The following is a 20,157-nucleotide window of genomic DNA, read 5'->3' on the forward strand; positions in this document are numbered from 1 at the left end:
GCATTTATGCCACCAAGACAGGATTTTGATCACTTGCCAGGCAGTGTGATCACTTCTAGGAGTCAGGAATAAAGTCTTAGGTAGGAAGGAGTTCACACCTCCCTCCTCCCAAGCAGACTAGTGTAGTGGTACCTCAAGTCGGTGAGCTTCAAAGGCTGTACCGCCTCTGATGTGCATCAGGCACATTTGCACCTGAACAGGCAGGAAATGACTTATGCAAGGAGAAGTACAACCCCAGAAGTCTAGTCACATCTTCAGGGTGAGCGCCCTGGTCTGCAGACTAAAATTTTATTTCTGTCATCTTTAGGAGTGGCAGAATAGAGGGTTCTGAATAGAAAAGGTGACACACAGCCCAGGCTGTGGTCACCTCAGGGATGGACTAGCTGCAGGGACTTGCTGACCATTTACTATTAGCTTCCGCATCCATAACTCCCCTAAATCTGGGATTTAAGGGACCCCTTGACACCAGAACCTTAGTACTTAACCTGCAAAGAGGACAGAAGAAGAGCTTCGCATCAGCAACAACAAGGTTTGACCAAAGCAAAAGAGAGATATCTTGCACCTGTGACCATGCTCTTGGAAATGCCTGATCGAGACTCATCCTAGGCTATTTCTTGGTTCCCCCAGAGGGACCAATGTGAAAGCCTGAAGCACCCTCAGCCTGCCCCTGGACTAGTAAACTAATCCCCTACAAGCTGCAGGTATAACAATGCTCTGGATCCAAATAATTACTGGTCCTCGGCACTCCGAGGGAATCGCCCAAATACAGATGGTCTAGCATATTGTGGAAACTGTAGCCCTGCTTTCCACAAAGTTACAGGCAGCTGCCGCGTTGCCCTGGGCTACCAGATATCAAAGTTACGACTTTCTGCTGTACCAAGGCTTGTTGGTCGCAAGTTAAACAACTGCGGGAGAAAAGTGACAAGCAAATTCCAGGATATTAAGGTTGTTCCACAAAGTTACAGGCAGCTACCGCGTTGCCCTGGGCTACCGGATGTCAAAGTTACGACTTTCTGCTGTACCAAGGCTTGTTGGTCGCAAGTTAAACAACTGCGGGAGAAAAGTGACAAGCAAATTCCAGGATATTAAGGTTGTTCAATAAGCGTGTTGTGACTGTTTTCTTAACCTTGACAAGAAAATTATGCATTCATTTTTGTTGTTTTTGAAATGGGCAATTCTCAGACATTCTAGTTTGCATTCTCAATAGAATGGCTCATAGCATGTAAATGCATTTTACATTCAAAATATGCAGTGGGTTAGAAACGTCTGTTATTTACAGTACTTAACCTCGCCAGATGTGTGGTATCTAAGTGCTAAGCGAGAAAACAAGTTATATTTGAAATATGCAGTGGTCATATTTAAGCTCTATCTAGCATTGTACTTGACATCAACTGGCTTATACCCACAGTCACAGAAGTGTTTTAAAGTTTCCAGATGAACAGGAGAAGGATCAAAGTAATAGTTTATATTATCTATGTATAAAAGGCTGGTTGCACTGCACATTTGAATTGTAAACACTCAAAATGCTTCTACAGAAGGTGAAAGAACAAGCAAACTTTTAGTCTGCGATTATTACTAGAATAAACACAGAGGCAATTTTCAGACAAACCTGGCAATGCTTATAATATTTAACTGCATTGCTTGGTATTTTTAGAATTCCTGTGTAATGCCACAAAAAACTTAACAGTAGATTTTAAGTGCATTGCCATTTTATATGATTCATTTGGCATATTTTCATGTTTTAAAGGTTATTTCACAACACAACTTCAAAATACCTCGTTCTTTAACTCTTTAAATTTGACAAGAATTGACTATTTGTGTCAGGAAACGTAATGCTGTTGAAGGCTGAGTATGCATTTAGTATGGTGTTTTAGTTATGATAAATCAACAACCAGTAACTAGGCTAATGCAGGAAATGGTTAGATTACTGCTGGCAAGTGAGGGGAAAAAAAGTAAACCGATTTTGCTCAGCTAAGACAAACTTCATACATACCTTAGAAACGAGGCTTGCTCTATATGCAGCTAATGCTTTCAGGTATTCTTTTTTGGCAGCTTCAGTTTTTCTTTTGTAAACCTGTTAAAAAAAAATGAATAGAATAATATAACAAGAGTGTAGTGTACTTCTCAAACAGTCAAACATTTTTAAATAATTTGCTATAGTAATAATTGGAAGAGTGCAGTGTCCCTCTGGAGAAGGCGTATTCAACTTCGGCCCGGGTGGACAAGTTCTGAGACAGATTTTCATTATAACTCATTACTAGGTGAATTAATTTTAGTGTATGCAATTCATATTATGTGGCAGGTTGAAAATATCACTTGGCCATACCCCTGCGGGGCCTTCTTGGGACATCACTGCTAATAATCAAACTGCTGGTGTGAATTGGCAGGTACACGCAATGGCTTGTGACTGGCTTAAATAAAATAAGGTGAATAGCTCTAAATATTACAAAGTCTCTAAGGCTTTTTGGAAGAATGTTCATTTTTATTAACAGCACCCTAGAGTAACTCTTAACAATTGATCTAAAATATTGTTAAATCCATCTCATTCGGCGAGTTGCTGGCATCCCTCAAATCATTCAAATTGTTCTCTACCTGATTTATTACTTTTGGAGGGTTTTATCCAATGCCTCCACGCTTTGGAAAAATGAAAGGCTGATTTGGTGTCCAGTGCCCTCGACGCTTTGGACAAATAGAAGGCTAAATCAGTGTCTTTCAAATCTTTATTTCGGCATTACGCCATAAAAGAACAGGTTAAACATTACAATTTAATATAAATACATAATCACTAAAAAGATAAAAAACATTCTATATAACTGTGCAACACATATTGGAAAATACTTGGAGCATGACAATAAAAATCATATGAGACAGGAGGACACCAATAGTTATATAAGCAAATTCGATTGTGTAGTGCTATTAGTGCTAATATGAACAATTTCAGTTCCATAAATCAGGACCAAAGTTATAAAAAAATTCGATTCACAGCTGATGGCCCATTTTTTTCCTACGGTAGCAAATAGAAAGTAGAAATCTACTGACACTGAATATTATCTGTTGTGTAGTGTTGGTAGTCAAAATTCTCAGAGCCTGATGGCAGGACCTCAAGCCTAATAGAAGGCATATCGGTTTAATCCATCTTTTTCTTTCATGGGCATAGATAGGACAGAAGAAAAGAATGTGCTGCTCATTCTCTATTTGGTTGTTTTCACAAAGTGAGCAGGCTTCGTCCAATACCTCGGCCGATGGATCACGGTTCCTTGCCCAACGTGCCAAAGTTGATTTTAATAAAAGATTACCATATCTAAACTTTAGAAATAGTGTTTTGGCAAGTGGGGGCTCTATTTCGTCCATAAAGGACTCATATAAGGGTTCGTCCTTAAAACTTAAAAATGTTGAGACTAATGAGCCACTAGTACTGATGTTTACAGTCATATTTGCTACATAGGACCAGAAAGCTTTTTTCAGGACTAATTTGGGATTAGATGGTAACAACTCGGGATGCACCCAAAAATGTTTCAGGCCTATGATGTTAAGCCAAGTCCTAACGTGTGTAAGCCAAGGGATTTTTTTGTTACTGTCCAACGCCATGATCTCTATCAGCCCTTCTCTATATGCTTGAAGCTCAGAAACGTGCCACAATCTTACCCAGAGCATAAGCGGTCTAAGAAGAACGTGATGATCTGTTCTTTTAAAATCGAGGTCCAATTGCAGGGGTACTAATGGGGTTCCTCTCGGAACCCTTACCAAGCTTCGCATAAAGTTGTTATTGTGGATACTAAATGTCTCCTTGGACCCTGGCCCCCACAATTCAGCACCATATAGCACCGATGATTGAACCTTAAATTTAAAAAGTTCCATAACTGGACGCACCGCTTTACTGGTGCTTAAGCTTTGCTCTCTGAGTATTGGTTTGACGTTCTGAGCAAATAACAATTTGCTTTTTTCCAATTGTGCTTTCCAGGTAAAGTTGCAATCTAGTGTCACCCCTAAGTAAGAAAAGTGAGGCACTGATTCCAACTTTGACCCTTTTAAAGTTAGGCAACCCTTGTCTGGTTTGGTTGGATTAAGGGCCATGTATTTCGTTTTCTTTACGTTAATCTCTAGCCCCTTTTGACTACAATAATCGTTAAAAGTATTCAATAAAGTCTGCAAGCCGTTTTTTGTTTGGGATATCAGAATAGTATCGTCAGCAAACAATAGAGATGCTACCCTTTCGCCATTCAATTTAGGTGCATAATTTTTACATCTTTCTAAGTATGAGGGAATATCGTTCACAAAAATGGAAAAGAGCGTGGGGGCCAAAACACATCCGTGGCGAACTCCACGTTCAATTGGAATTTTCCGTGATAATTCGCCATTTTGTCCCCATCTAATTCTCGCGAAGTTCCCATCATGTAGTTTTATAATTTGAGCTACTATATTGTTTGGCATACCCGCTGCACTCAGCGTCTTCCACAGAAGATCACGTGGGACCAGATCAAATGCTGCCCTTAAATCAACAAAGGCAACATATAAGTGGGCCTTCTTTATCTTTACGTACTTCCAATAGAGGCAGCAGAATCTGAAGCACTGATCTATAGTGCTGACTTTAGTTCTGAACCCGGCTTGAAATTTAGTCAAAAATTAATTTTCATCCAACCAGTTACTCACTCGTACTAAAATATGGCGTGAGTATATTTTCTGAAGGATGTCCATTAAGCTTATTGGGCGATAATTACAGGGATCCTTCCTGTCTCCTTTTTTATATATTAAAACAATTTCAGCTCCTTTCCAGCTTTCAGGAAATTCTAAGCTGTAAGATAGTTTGTTGCATAGGTAATTGATATAAGGTGCCCATGTTTTCAAGTCATGCTTGTAAAGATCCCCAGGGATTTTATCCAAACCTGGGGCTTTCCCAGTTTTTACTTGACTTATGGCCAGCTCTGTTTCCCCCAAGGTAAAAACAAGCGGATCTACTGGAGTTTCAGGACTTGTTGCAGTGGATGCTGTATAAGGGTCGTCATATTTCCTATACAAATTAGTAAAATGGGTTACCCAGGTTTGCTCGTCTAGAAAAGTGTCATTGACCACCCTTCCTACCTTATTCCCATTTGCTATCAACTTCCAGAAAACTACAGTGTCGTGTGATCTTGCAGCTGACAGCAATTCCGCCCACTTTTCTTCCTCCCGCGCAATTTTCGATGTCCTTTGGGCAGTTTTATAGTTACTTCTAGCTTTTTTTACTTCCAATTGCGACTTGGATTTAATAGCAATTAACAGTTCCCTCTTAGACTCTCTACAGGAACTGTCATACCAGGGCTTGCTATGAGACAGGTTCTGAGTCTTCTGCTGGGGTTTTTTAGGCATTTTTGTTACCAGTAACTTTAATTTTTTTTAAAACTCCTGATGTATGGTCAAAAAGGGAGTTTTTGCTTCCTCCTCAGCAGTTAGACTTAGATATGTAGCAAAAGTCCCAGCAAAAAGTGAGTATATTTCACTCAAGATATCACCATGATCCAAAATAAATGGCCATTTTAGCGATCTCCTGTTATTGCTAATATGAATATCATTACCATCCCCAACACCCTCCTCAAGGGAGAGTGGTGAAGAAGGATCGCTAAATAATGCAACGTTTAGGGTCAAGTTTAATGGAAAGTGATCACTTTCTGCCCTCTCCATTATTTCAAGATCTATGAGATACGACCAAAGAGGGATAGAAACTATCGCAAAATCCAAGATGCTCCTATATGTATTCCTACTAAAGGTTGGTTTTTTTAAGGTGTCAGACGGTAACCGGCCGTTACAGGCCCTAAGGTGATGCTCTGTACATACTTTGATAAGTTGGAGAGCCAGAGTGGAACATTTCACCGATTTGTTGCTCCCGAGGAGGGGGATTTTGTTTGCCTGATCTTCCTCCTCAAAAATCTCACTTATGCCCAACACAGGTTCGTAGTTACAATTCAGATCCCCAGCCAAGATGACAAAATCCTCCCCAGGATCCAACCCTCTCAAAAAGCAATCCAACTTAAAAACAGTCGGGGATTCCTTTGATGACGGCGTTGGCCTATTATAGATATTTATTAGGAATAATTTGTTCCCATTGGAGGTTGTTATTTTTAGTGCTAGGATATCTGCAGAGTTTGTGTCTATCACCTCAATGTTAACCCTTAGATTGATTTTAGCCCAGATCAGGAGACCCCCAGACGGCCTACCACTCCTAGATGGGATTGCTCCAATACCAAAAGTCTTGTAGCCCACCCTATGAGGAGTGTCCACTGCCCATGTTTCCTGAAGTAAGCAAAAGTCAAAGGATTCCATAAATGCGGCCCAGTCAGGATCCCTCAAATTGCTGGCAACCCCAGCTACATTCCAACTGACTAGCTTAACCGAAGTCCCCGGTACAGGAGACATAACAGTATTAACCCTTGGCATCTCATCACCGGTATATGTCACTTGTTGGATTCCCGAAGATATTCCCTCAGAAGGTGAGTGTCTTAAAATACGAGTTAATTCTACCTGTTCTTCAGGAATATTGACGTTACATGTTACATTTTTTTCAGAGATCGAGATACCGCAGTTGGCAATAGATTACACTCAGTTACAACTCCCATATCAGTGTTTCCTTGTGTCCCCTCCCTCCTCCCCCCCACTCAGAAACCTTCAATCGCAACTGTCAAGGCCACTGAAGACATCAAAACGATTTGACGTCTCAAGTGGTGTGAAGGGTTTCAGATGATCCATCCTTCTGTCTTGAAAGGTTTGAGAGTTTTGATGTCTAACTGGGACAAAGTTCCATCCCAAGGGATCTGGGATTGTTACAGGGCAAGGGGCACAAGGTATATTTCTCATACTCTGATGGATCGGGGGGTGCTGAGCATATTGACTACTCCCAACATTCTGTACAATTGAAAAATTAAGTGGATGAGTTTGCGTTGGACCCTGTAAAAGGGGAAACTGAGATGGAAACACCACTGACCTTGGATAAAAGTACGTTAGAGGTCTTGGGATTATAGTACTATTAGAGCTGCCCATCTGCCAGTTCAATATATAGTGGACAGCATTTGGATCCCTGAAATTAACAACCACTACGTCACCTTCGATGTCTTTGGTTCTGCCCCCCAACCATTCGAGGCGTCGAACATGAACTATTTCCCCATTGATATAATTTGCAATAGGCCTGTGTGTTCTCAGCCAGTGACTTATCTTGTTTTTTAATTGAAAAAAACCCTCCCTCTTATTTTGTTCAAGGGCCGGCACACCTGTTAGGACTACCACATAGGGTAATGCCTCCGGTGGAAGTTCAGGCAACGGAACCCTTTTTGGTTTCCCCCAGATGCGTCTAGTTTCCCTCACCTCCCTTGTTAAGTCTGTCGAGGCTAAATTAGTTGTATTGCCAGTACTTTTAGATGTATTAACACAGGTTTTACTAGCAGCAGTACCCAGCAGTTGATCACCAGTTTTTACTTGAGATGGTCTAGGGACAACATGGTGATGAACAATAGCTGATACTGTATTCCCCAAAGATTTTGGTGCGGATAGAGTTGAGAAAGGGATAGGTACAACATAAGGGGAACTAGGAGGAGGAGGTTGAACAGTAGATAACAAAACTTGTGGTGCACAATTAAGTACTTGGCTGTCTGCGTTGCTAACACCTTTATGGCCTACAAGATCGTTTTTGGGCAATGCATTCTCAATTTTTGACAATCTACACTCCACCTCCATTAACCTCTCCAAAATAGATGCAGAATATGATCTAATCAGATTCTCAATATCAAGTAGGGACACAGGACCCTTATTCTCAATGTAAACATCATCTCTCGCATTAGTATCCATATTGTCCTCTTTAACTACAGATGTATTCAGTAAGGCTGGGGATGCGGAAATGATATGGATCCCCTCAGAGTCAGATTGAACAACACAGGGATTCTTGGCAACTGTGGACAATTTTTTGCCAAAGTCAGAACAGCTCAATTTGGGTTGCAACGGGTCCCTCCTTTTCCGTCGTTTTTTGTTCGGAGGGGGACCATAAATTTTCCCCGTAGCTGGTAATTTTTTAGCCTTAATGCGGGCTGCATGCAATTGTGACAAAGCGTCTCCCTTTAATGTCGATAAGCTACTTCCAGTAGATGTTGCGGACGGGTCAATCATATCCGCTCTAGATACGGTTTCAGGTGAAAGAACAGCCGTATGTACATCCGGGAGTATACTATCTAATAAAGAGATCGACTCATTGACTAATATCCCAGTAGCATTGGCAGGGGGTCCAATCACAGGAGATAAAGATGGTAAAGCGGACCCATTCTTCATACTTTCCACTGAACGGCGGCGGTCTGCCCGCCGCTCCGCCAGCACAATCTCCCTAGCAATATCAGGCGATGATTTGGAGAAATAACTGTCCAAAGTCCCATTGAGCAGCAAACCCTGTTTGTCCTGCACATGCAGCTCAACATTAACAGTTGCCATATATAAATAACAGGGATCGGTTGGTATGGCAAATAACGATGGTGATACGAAGATTGAATAAAAGAACAGTCAGTACCTGTATACAGGAAGGTATGCCCAGTCCGGTCTCCTCGGTTCTCGGAGGGTCTCAGAGGGTCCGCCCTTAGTCCGGGCTTAGTCCCGGGATATGTCCCGCACACGTGTCCCGCTACCGCGTAAGTGCACTAGGTCTTATTCGTTCTATGAAGAGGGGGCGGAGTCACGGGAAGAGGCGGCAGGTGTGCTCGATGGATCCCGCACAGCCTGCCGGACCTCGCAGTCCCGTTCTCCTTTGGCAGCAACTCTCCCCCTCACAGATCCCAAAGTCCAGCGGGGCTCCAAACGGGCAGCAGGCAACACAGGTTCACACTCCTTGGCGAGCGGCTCCCGCGAAGCGGGGGCCGCGAGGAGTTAAGAAACGCACAGGGCAGAGGGCGGAGTCACGGGAAGAGGCGGCAGGTGTGCTCGATGGGTCCCGCACAGCCTGCCGGACCTCGCAGTCCCGTTCTCCTTTGGCAGCAACTCTCCCCCTCACAGATCCCAAAGTCCAGCGGGGCTCCAAACGGGCAGCAGGCAACACAGGTTCACACTCCTTGGCGAGCGGCACCCGTGTCAAAAGGACTTATAGATTTCGCCAAGTTATATTTACATTAGAGCACCGAGTTCCTTTTTAATCGGATAATTATACAAAAAAAAACTCCTCTAGGTATTTCAAGCGGCACCTCGGCACGATCTTACTCCCATGAGTAATATGGGAGTTTTGGAAAGTTGCCACATTCAAAATACACACCATTATTTTGAAGTACCGCTTCCATACTTTTAGCTCATGCAGCATGCCCAATCAGGTAAGCCTGCTTACGTTTTATCCCCACTCGGAGCAGGTCAGATTTACACCACTTTCTTCTGCCTCAAGATGTCCTACATGCTGCTGTATAAGACATTTCACTCAGGAGTTCCATATTTTTAGTTTTCTGTATAATAATGATTTATGGTTTGTATACAATCAACCATTGATGGCCATAGTTTGTGATTTTGTTCCCCCTCCTCTCACCAAGTAAGACTCTGCCTTCTAGCCTGTGCGCTCGAGACTACTGCATTTGCTTTGGTCTAGTGTCCAGAACCAGACCGGCCCCTTTATTGGTGGCTTGGTGGTATTACACAAAGCCCAGGCCTCTACCCCATACTATAAAGGCCTGCCTGATATTCAGACAGGTATCATTATCATTTCCCTGGTCCAATCTAGTTATTATAGAGGCAGCGTTAACCTAATCCTGGGACTTGGGGGGCAAAGCGTCTCTCCACTTCAGGCATATTTCCCTTTGAGCTATTAAAACCAGGTACAACAGTTAGCCTCTATGTGTATGTCTCAACTTCTTGCTGAGCGTGCCATCATCTCCAAATAGTAATATAGTCACTTTTAAGATGATTTTATCTCCGAAAATACCAGATAAGGCTTCCTCCACTCCCCTCCAGAAGCCGATGAGTCTGGGGCACTCATAGAAGATGTGTGGGTCATTAGCATGGATAAGGTCACATCTTGGGCATTTGGAGTTTGAGAGAGAAGCGAACTTTGCTATCTTGGCAGGGGTATAATATAATTGATTAATAGCAAAGAAGAGGTTCTTCTTAATATTTTTCGGTTTAACATACTTGTACAGCAGCTTCAGGGAGGGAGAGATCTTCAATGTCACATTCCAAGAGGACCTGATTCCGTGTAATGGTGGGGGGAGTTCCTCATCCTCTGCCTCTACAAACATCTTGTACTATTTTGAGATTTCTTTACGTTTAGGATTTACATCTTTAAAGGAATTTTCAACCTCCCATATCCCTTGAATTTCCCTCTTCTCGGCAACAAAGTGAGAGACTGATTGCATATATTTATATCTGGAGAGGCCCCCTCCAATCCTAGCTCTTAAAGCCTCCCATGGATGTATCCCCTCAGAAAACACCAAATCTGACCAGATGGTGATACCTGCTCTTTTGATTGATATTGCCAGGCTATCCTTCAGACAGCCCGGTGTCCCAGGGGAGTCCCAGATTGGGGCATACTCAAGAGTAATACCCTATCCCCCATCTGGTTCTGACCTTATGCCACAGACCGAGGGCATCCTTTAGAACTTTCAAACAAACTTTTTTGAAATACCTAGGTGCTCTGAATTTATACAGGAAACCTTCTCCTCCCTCCTGCCTTATCTCTGCTAAAAGTCTGCCCCAAGTGGACTCGTCTGGTTTTAAGAGAATCATCCGGATATTTTTTAATTGGCAGGCAAAACAGTACCACTTTATATTCCTGGGAGAGCCAAACCCCTTAAACAGCCTACACCTAAGCTTCTTCCAAGCCAGTCTGGTCCCTATATAGGCCCATATAAAACCTGTGATCTTACTCTGGATTTTACTGATATCTAATTTTGGAAAGGTAAGGGGAATGGCATTAAAGAGTTACGTTAGTTTAGGGAGAATAACCATTTTGACTAGGTTGACCCAGCCATAGACTGTTTGGGGGAGATTTTTCCACCTGGCTAGTAATCGGTCAAATTCTTTTATAGTCCTGTTTTGGTTGATCTGCAGGATTTTCTCAATCTCTTTGATGATTGTGATACCCAAGTATTTAAACTCTTGACTTGCACTACCCTCCCAGTTATCTATATTCCAGAGCATCACCTCTGTTTTAGAGGTGTTCGCTAGATATCCTGAAAAGTCTCAGAATTCTGCCAACAAGGCTTCAATCCTAGGTATTGCCACCGCTGGGTTATCAGTGTATACTAACAGATCATCCACGTATAGAGACCTTGCTGCTGTACTGATGGTGGAGTCCGGAAAAATCATCACTGGCACTCCTAATCAGCAATTCCGTTTTTCCTGAGCTTGTTGTAATAGGTGATCACTGTCCCTGTAGTGAAGCAGCCGCACTACTATCGGCTGAGGAGGGGCCCCTGGCTTGGGCAGTCTAGTCGGGACCCTGTGAGCTCGTTCGAGTGCATAGAATTGGGAGAGCTCCTCCGGAGCCACGTCGTTTTAAGCCAGTTCTCCATAAAACACACTGCATCATCCCCCTCCTCCCGCTACGGGACCCCCACAATGTGCAGGTTGTTCCTGGGGGGAGAGCCCCTCGCTGTCTTCTGCTCTCATCTCCAGCACCCTGACCGTGGCTTCAACTATTTTAAGAGAATGCTGTAGTGCAGTAACCACCTCCGGGACTTCCTCCAAGACCTTCTTGTTAAGTTTCACTCACTCCTTGAGCTTGCGGTGGTCATCCATCATCAGGTTGAGATCCACCCCTATGGAATCCATCTTTGTTTCCAGAGCTTCCCTCGAAGAAGTGAAGGCCTGCATGATATCCACCAGAGTGGGGCCCTCAAGGGCAGCATCCTTCCACCTCGCCGCCACCTACTCTTCATCATCAGTGTGCTGCCTGTGTCCTCCAAGTGCAGCACTGCGAACCCTTTCTTTCTGGACACCCTTCCCATTGTTAGTGGCTGCGTAGGTACTCGGGGGTCTCTGGCGCAGTGACAGCAAAGAACTCCAGGAGTTAGCGTCAAGTTCGACTACAGAGCCCTCTTCCATGCACACAGGCTGTCGGCATGGAACACCGGTGCGGGGAAACACCTCTTCGCAGTGACCGCCCGCACAGGCAGCCTCAAAGGGACACCCAAGTGAAGCAGCGCCTTCCCGCTGCGTTGATGCCCTCGTGCACCGCTTAATCAGTTTACAATCTAATCCAGTAAGCTCTCACCCTCTTGCTCCCAGCCGCTCTCCGTCCTGCAGTGCCCCTGTTCAGAGTACCTCACAGCACATGTCCAGTACAGCACCACCCACCGTCTCCCCAGTACCTCAGCACAGCACTCTGGGTGTGCACCCCAGCTCCCTTCAGGCTGGTAGATGAAAGCGGGTTGTTCTACAGCGGTCACCTTCAAGTCGTACCCCCGCAAGGTGCCTCTCACTGCCGCCATCAGGGCTCAGCATTACCGTCCACGGCTGCCATTTTGTGGAGGTGGTGGGTCTCCAAGCAGTGCTCGCAGTGAGCCTCAGTTCTCACCGTCAGTGCGCTGGTAAGGCCGCCCCGCCAGGGCCCGGCCGGCATCTTGATCACCCTGCACCCAGAGCCGTCAGGAATATAATCAACGTTTTCCCCACAGCAGAGGGACCGTCACCCTTCTGCAGCCTCACAGCGCCGGCACCAGTGCTTCGCCACTAGTTGTGCGGTAAGGGGCCCCATTAGGACATCAGGATCATTGCGGGCGGGGGGAAGCCACGGACGGAACCCTGGAGTCCGCTTCCCCTCACATAGGCGCCTAGCCACTCCCCACCCTTCCACATTTAACTGAGAAATGTATATTTGGATTTGAATGTCCAAAAGGTTTCAGTAGTATACAGTGCAATAGTGTTATTTTAGAATAGCATAAATAACTGTAGATCTGCACTTAATTTCCCCTACCTCGCAATCTGTACATCTACTTACCTGGCACTTATTATTGACAGTAGAAAAAAATATCCAAAGAAGGCCAATTTTCAGTATTTTTCTGCATTTAAAAATAAATACAACCAGGAAAATACTTTTTTGTCTGTATTGATCGGTAAGAATCAGTAAAAACAGAAAATTGGGAGCCCTCTTTATGATCCATTTAGTAGAGCATTATTGAAAAGAAGCATCGCTTGCTACCATCGAGAATATTCCCATTGGGCAAGGTGTAATCTTAAGTCAGGTGGGGGTTTTTCATACCAGAGTTCATATGTGCTACACTACCACAGACCCGGCGAGAATTTCCACTGTGTGATATGAAAGAGTAGGAATAGAATGTTGTAGGGAGCTGGCTCTCTATATAATGTACTAAACCAAAGTATACTGTGAGCAGTGAACTCCTTATTAGTTTACAAAGACAAAAGTAGGTAATACTAACACTATTTGGGGTAATGTGGGTGAGCATTTGTTGTACCCGCCGAGACAATCAATGAGACACACTCCAGAATAAACCCAAGACCAATTTACAAAAATAATATCAATTTTTATATAATTTTTCAGACCATGAACTTCGTTCTACAATAAGTACTTTTAAAGTTATGAATTTTTAGAGTTCAGAAAATCAATCACATTTGTGAGCAATTACACACCATTGAAATCAATAAAGAAAAAGACAAAAATGCATATAGAATTATACAGTCTACTTTCAAGGTTCATCTCTCGGATCTCATTAGTTAGCAAGGCCAGGTCCAATGTTCCACCAGCGGATTCTTGGGAAAGTCCTGGTTTCAGCCGGAAGCAGGGTGCTGAGGTTGTTAGTAGCTGGAGTGCTACAGAAGAGGGGGGCCACTTGAAAATGCTCTGGACAAGGGAACTTACAGATAAGTCCCAGGGACCCCACTCAAGAGAGCAGGATGCAAGGGTCTCAGTACCATGGCAGCACAGCTGGATAACCGTTACCGAGGCCGGTCGGGTGCAGACTAGAGAGGTCAGCCTGCGTCAAGATGTTCTCGCAGTCCGGAGCAGGCAGCTTGAAGAGGTGATTTTGGGACAGCTGGGCCACTCACTAAGTGGGTCAGAGGGGTTTAGACGTCCCTCAATGGGTGCATGCTTCCTGGGCAGTTGGAGTCGGAGTATACTCTTCGTCTCAGTGCAGGTTGAAGTGTTTCTGGTACTGTACGGCTCTGGCAGGTCCTGGTGTCCTCCCAAGTTGATGGGGGGACAGATCTGACCATTTGGAGCTGGTGTACCTCTTTTGGTCTGGGTGCTGCATCAAAGTTAACAGGGAGTAGCAAGTCACGTTTCAGTACCTGCTGCTACAGGGGAGCAGGGCCTCTGCTCTTAAGGAGGCTCCAAAGGAGGCTCTTTGACAATTTGTCAAATATGAGAGGTGCTCCGGGGTTCTTGGAGTCATTACAGTGGCAAGGCGAGGCAGCACAGTAGAATTCCTGCCATCTGAAAATGGAGGATTTGGAAAAGTAGTGTCCACATCACCTGCCGCACCTTAGGGGTGGTGCTGGCTGAATGTGGGCATACCTCATGATATTACCCAATGTGGAGCAAGACGAGGGCGTTGCTATCCCCCACTATCTGTGGAAGCCTTGGTTGACCTTCAAAAGGTGGGACCGCCTTTGAAGCTTCCCGCTCTGGAAGACCATTCGGGCCTGGAGGAGGAGTGCAGCACCTCCACCCAGTGCAGGCTTTGTTTCGGGCCTCAGAGTGCGGGCTCTCACCCCATGAGGTCAGAAACATGTCGGGTGGTGGCAGGCTGGCAATGACTAGTAAGAGATCAAACCAGTGCTTGGTAGCCTTTCAGGGGATCTTTTAAAGGGTTTCCTGTGTGCATTTGTCAATAAATCCAAAACTGGCATCAGTGAGGATTTATTAAGACAAGATGGTTGGTACCAAACATCTTAGGGTACAGTTAATCCATCATGAAGCTAGGAAACACGTAATAACAAGTATCCAGCCAATGTACTCTCTATGGCGTCCCTTTGCACTTACAATTTCAGATATTGCAGGGTCACATCTGCCCCTGCAGATATGTCCACACATGGGATATAGTGCAGGCCTGCAGTAGGGGTGACGTACCTATACTTCGTGCAGTGTATGGGATCATCGCACTCAGGGCTGTTTGCCATGTTGATTTGTTAATTTTCTCTGCACCAAGACCTGCATCCTCAAATGGCAATTTGCATAGTCTTGGTGAGGGGTTTGAGGGGTGGCACAGTTGGTGCTGCACCCCCAGAGGATCTCTTCAGTCCCAATGTTCGGAGCAATTGCAGCACCTGCATATCCGACCTGCCACAACTGCGCTCCATCACATCTCCTGAACAGGGGGACAAATCTAAAATTGACCACAATAGTGCAGGTTATCTACAATTAAAAACCCAACTGTGTAGGCATTTCTGAGTTCACTTCCTGTACACTTCTTTGATCACTGGGTACCATGTAAAGAGTGCTTCAAAATTGTATAATTCTTGTATAATGTATCCCCCCATCTTACCCAATTTTTCCCTCCCTTCCTAAAACTTTGTAGACCACCCTCAAACCTGTAAAGCGCTCTGATACCCTGACGGGTCGGGTTCGCGCACTATAAAACCTTAAAATAAATAATAAAGTAACAGATGGCAGCACCATGTGAGTTGGCAGGTCTGACGATACCATAAATAATGACATGCGTTAATCCTACATACCTGCTGCTTTAATAGCAACTATATGTTATTGGGTTAATTCAATTTCATAAACTGAGGTTTAATCAAGTGCTTTAATAACTGACTATTTCCTATCAGCACAAACTAATTGACATACTGTTGGATTCATCTTCTGGTGCACGCTACAACCCATGCGTATTTGGCAAAGTCACAGAATCTAATTGTATCAAAAAAGTTTGTCATACGTTTCTTTTAGGTACCTGTTTTTGTTCCTCTCCCAGACCATCCCACATAGATGCAACTATTTTGGAAACCTCTCCGAAGGTAGCATTAGGATTCTGCCCTTTAATGGCCGCTTGTGTGTCTCTGAAAAACAGCGCATATGCTGATACGGGCTTCTGCGGCTCATTGGGATCTTTCTTTTTCTTCTTCTTTGGAGTTTTTGGCTTTTTGCCGGAATCTGGAGCAGCTCTTTTTTCAGCAATTCCCTAGAAGGAAAGCAAACAGGTTGACTAACCTTACCAAAATACCTTTTCAGAAATATTCATTGCTTGGACTCTGCTTTTTCAACAACCTAAAAAAAAGCAATTAAATTGGAAAAGTGAGTCCCGAGAAACGTTATTTGTTGGTTGCCAGATGGGCTAGAGATGCATTCCTTCATTTAATTATTTAAGCTGCAAAATTGGGGTAAATGATGTTCTACAATGTGGAAACAATTGGATGTATACCTAACAAATGTGAGAAAAAATAGTGACACAAAACTGTCAAAAGATGTTGTGGAATGCATCACACCATTTGCCCTACTAATACAATTCCTTGTAATGCTGTGTCTCCACACACATAAGTATACATTTTATTAGTAATTCTGGAAGTGACAGAAAGGAGTGGCTGGCAAATGGGGAATATTTACCACTGAAAGGGAAGGAAATAGGAAGGACTAAGGAGAGATTAAGGGAGGAGTTTAGGGAGGGATGTCTAGCACCCACAAAAGAGTATGTCTATTCACAAACTGCACTTTTAAAGTATCTACAGTCAAAAAGTGACCCAAATCAGTAGTAAATTACTCCATCTTAGAGCTGAAACCTGTAAAGACGACACGTGGTCAACCACGGGCACTACAATACCCTTCCATAGAAATCAATAGTGTTAAGAACTTAAACTAAAACCCAGTGGGAAATAATGCTAAATTAAACTAAAATAATTTACATAGGCACAAATATAAATAACTACAATTTAATGGTAAAAATGTATATGAAACGGTTCAAAATATATATAACTACAGTATCATGTTAAAAATATATATTAAGCAGGCCATACATTTTGATTTATTATTAAATAGTTTAATACATATTTTGCATTAATAAATAGAATACATCATATTAAATAGTAGTACATTACTTTTAATTACTTCTATACTTCACTTTTATTATTCATGTACAACTGGGAGAAAGTACTGATTTCACTGATCAGTAGATTTAATATCATTAGAATGGTTATTTTTTAATATTTTTTATACCTCTTCTGTTCTATTCCATTATTTGTTTCAAATTCTTTATGCCATCTTCACTCCAATATTAGTAGCTTTATATGGGGCTATGAAAGAGCTCTCCGAGCTGTGAAATTCCTTAATTTGTCCATCTTAAAAGGCGGCTGTCATTTCCCAAATTCCCTTTTATACTTTTGGACAGTGGTGGCAAATAAACATCTACCCTCATTACCCCATCATGTGAAGGTAGTTGCCCAACCATGTAGCAACTATATTTGGGGCCTCAGGTTTCAGGTCATGTTTTGCAATCCCAATTACTACGAAACATGTAAAATTTAAGGTAGTGAAGACAGAATTGTACATATCGTAGACCTGGTGAAAAAGTGTTCAAATCTCGAGAATATGCAGATATAAACAACTTGGTCAAGAATAATCTTTACAAGAAATGTTCTTTAACATGGTATACTGTGTTTGGTAGTAACATGGCTTCACATTCTCTGTGAAAGTTGTTTCACAAAGGTACTTTCTGCAATTTTAGTAATATTCAAACCTAATTTGCTTTAAATAGAAAGTTTAAAAAAAAACTTTTACTAAAAAGATTCTTCGCAGAAGATCAATAGTAATGATCTGAATATGGATAGGATACATTTTATAGCAATAAAGCAAAAGAGGCAAAAATGTGTCAGTATGAATAATATACAGCCTTAAATCGTTGACTCCATGGTTGACAGTTAAGAGCATCTATCCACTCAATCATAGAAAGCTAAATTTGACGCCATCAGTGGACATCTTGACAGAACATACGTTATGATTTGGAGCCAATTAACAGTTTCAACAGTCTCAAACTGTGCAGGTGCTGCATTATGTGCATATCAAGCAGTATAAATGGAAGTGGAAAAATGATTGTAACTGCTCTAGAAGCAGCAACATGGATGCAGATGATTGGCACGCATTTGCTACATTAGTCAGATAAATACTGGTCTGCTATAGCTTGTAAAGTAAGTTGCATATTACAAACCGCTATTCATTTTAAAGTTTAATATGATGCCTGGCTTTGATGATGGAAGTATCTAACAGACTCTTATTGGGTTATGTTTTATTTCAATAGTGGCTGCCTGACCTGTTACTGTCAAATATTGGATAGATTCGAAACCCCTCACTTCTGAATACATGTTGGCTAGCATGCATACCAAGAATTGAAAATAAAATTATTATAGAAGCTAGAAAGCTATACCAGAAATGAGATAAGGGGGTGGTCTACTGGGGCCCTTTTAACAAATAGATTAATATGCTTTAAAGGTAATGATGTAACTAATCATATACGAATGGAAGGTATAACATGCTGAGTCATATGACCAAGCTCAGTCCTTTAATTAATGCTTTGTATAAGCGGTTGATCAATACGTGTATGTATGTGTGACATTTGTTCTTATTTTCTCTACCTTCTCAATAAAAAAAGAATTGATGATTTAGATGCAGAAACTGGAACTCTATTAGAAAAAAACAAGATTACTGGTCACCCATATGTACAGATCTAAAGACACATTAACTATTTAAGGACCATTTACAGAACTGACTGACGTGTTAATAGCAATATTGCAATATTAACAGACATTCTTAAAATGTGTACAACAAAATGCACTACATTACTTTATTCTGTACCTTGAAAGCAATGTGGAATGCATTACCAGGATGATCTGTCAATAAAAATTAATCAAATACTATCATTTAAAATATATATCACACAAGCAGTACAATGCTGTGACCAGTTGAAGTACCCACTCTAACATTATATTGTTTTATGACTGTTCATCACTCTACAGAAATTGTGCCATGGGTTAACCTACCCGGTTAGATTCCTCTGCATCCTCTTCATTAATTGAACTGGATGGAGAAGGCGTTGCAGACTTGCTAGCAGGAGGTGATGGAGAGGTATGTGGTACGCTTGATCCTCCTAAATTTAATCCCAACTGTGCACTCAACTGAGATTGATTTATGGTGGTTAGCTGACTTGGTGACATCATTCCTGCATGAGCAGCTTCAGTCATATGGATGATAGACCTCATTATCAAGGCCTGATCTTGACGATATTGTGAAATTTGCGTCTGTCGGTGATCCTAAAATAAAAAGGTTAAAATGTTAAATGAAAATGTACCACTTGAAGATATGGGTTATCTTTATGAAAGTGAGCACACAAAACAAATGGGATTCGATATCAAAGCATTCTTAAATACATACTAGGAAGGGGATTAGAAGAATGTTATGTGAACACAATTGAGACTTTGCAACAATATCTTAAACCAACATCTATTGGAGAAGCTTTAAATATTTTACTGAATGTCCCACTTTAAGAAAATAATGAAGCATTGTGTTAAATAGCATGCTCAGAGAAATGTCATCATAGTACATAAGGTAATATTTAGGCAGATTCAGGATCCCTGATGGCAGCTTTTCCAAGGAATAGCAATTACTTATGGGCACTACAGGTAGAGAAACCAAATATTTAGTAATACAAGAGAAACCCAGATGGCATGTACGATATGTGCTTGAGCTGAGGGATTTATAACACAAAAGGAGACTGGGAAACTTTTTATCAGGACAATACAAATGGAGGAACCTTCGTAAAAAGTGAAGATGAATTGAGATCAAAGATAAGAAGGTAAATACACATTAAAAAGTGAATTATGTTGGGTCATATATTTTTATATATTTATTTCTGTGGAGATCACCTAACAATTTCTCCATATAGGATAACCATTACATAGCATAAACAGATATGCAAATGTGTAGTAAGAGCATTGCATGTCTCATTTATAAAGATTTAGAATGATGTACAATGTAAATGGAGATCAGATATTGTTTGCTACATTTGCAAGATCAAGTCTGATTTTGGAGATTGCAAAATGGAGGCATGCATGTGACGTTGGTTAGGATAGAGAAGTTTGTATTGTGTGTTGGCTGATGCATTCTAGTGAGTTGTGTTTACAATCAGGAGGGTTCAGTTGATTGATTAGGTTTAATACACTGTTAGAACATGTGATCTTCAGTTGCTGAGTTTAAATGGGAGATGTTGACAGTGAAACCACTGATCCGTAGTG

At 42.2% G+C, this 20,157-nt stretch overlaps 1 protein-coding gene across 1 annotated transcript in view; it reads right to left on the reverse strand.

Annotated features, from left to right (window-relative positions):
* The window catches only part of TOX3 (TOX high mobility group box family member 3), a 204,679-nt gene that overhangs the window by 18,329 nt on the left and 166,193 nt on the right, over positions 1-20,157 (reverse strand). The window contains exons 5-7 of the mRNA XM_078669357.1: positions 18,907-19,176; positions 15,834-16,061; positions 1,994-2,074 (exon numbers count right to left, since the gene is read on the reverse strand). Coding sequence (XP_078525483.1) covers positions 1,994-2,074; positions 15,834-16,061; positions 18,907-19,176 — 579 coding nt within the window. The remainder of the gene's footprint in view (positions 1-1,993; positions 2,075-15,833; positions 16,062-18,906; positions 19,177-20,157) is intronic.

This window comes from Lissotriton helveticus, chromosome 12 (genome assembly GCF_964261635.1).
Source record: "Lissotriton helveticus chromosome 12, aLisHel1.1, whole genome shotgun sequence".
Classification (NCBI taxonomy): Eukaryota; Metazoa; Chordata; class Amphibia; order Caudata; family Salamandridae; genus Lissotriton; species Lissotriton helveticus.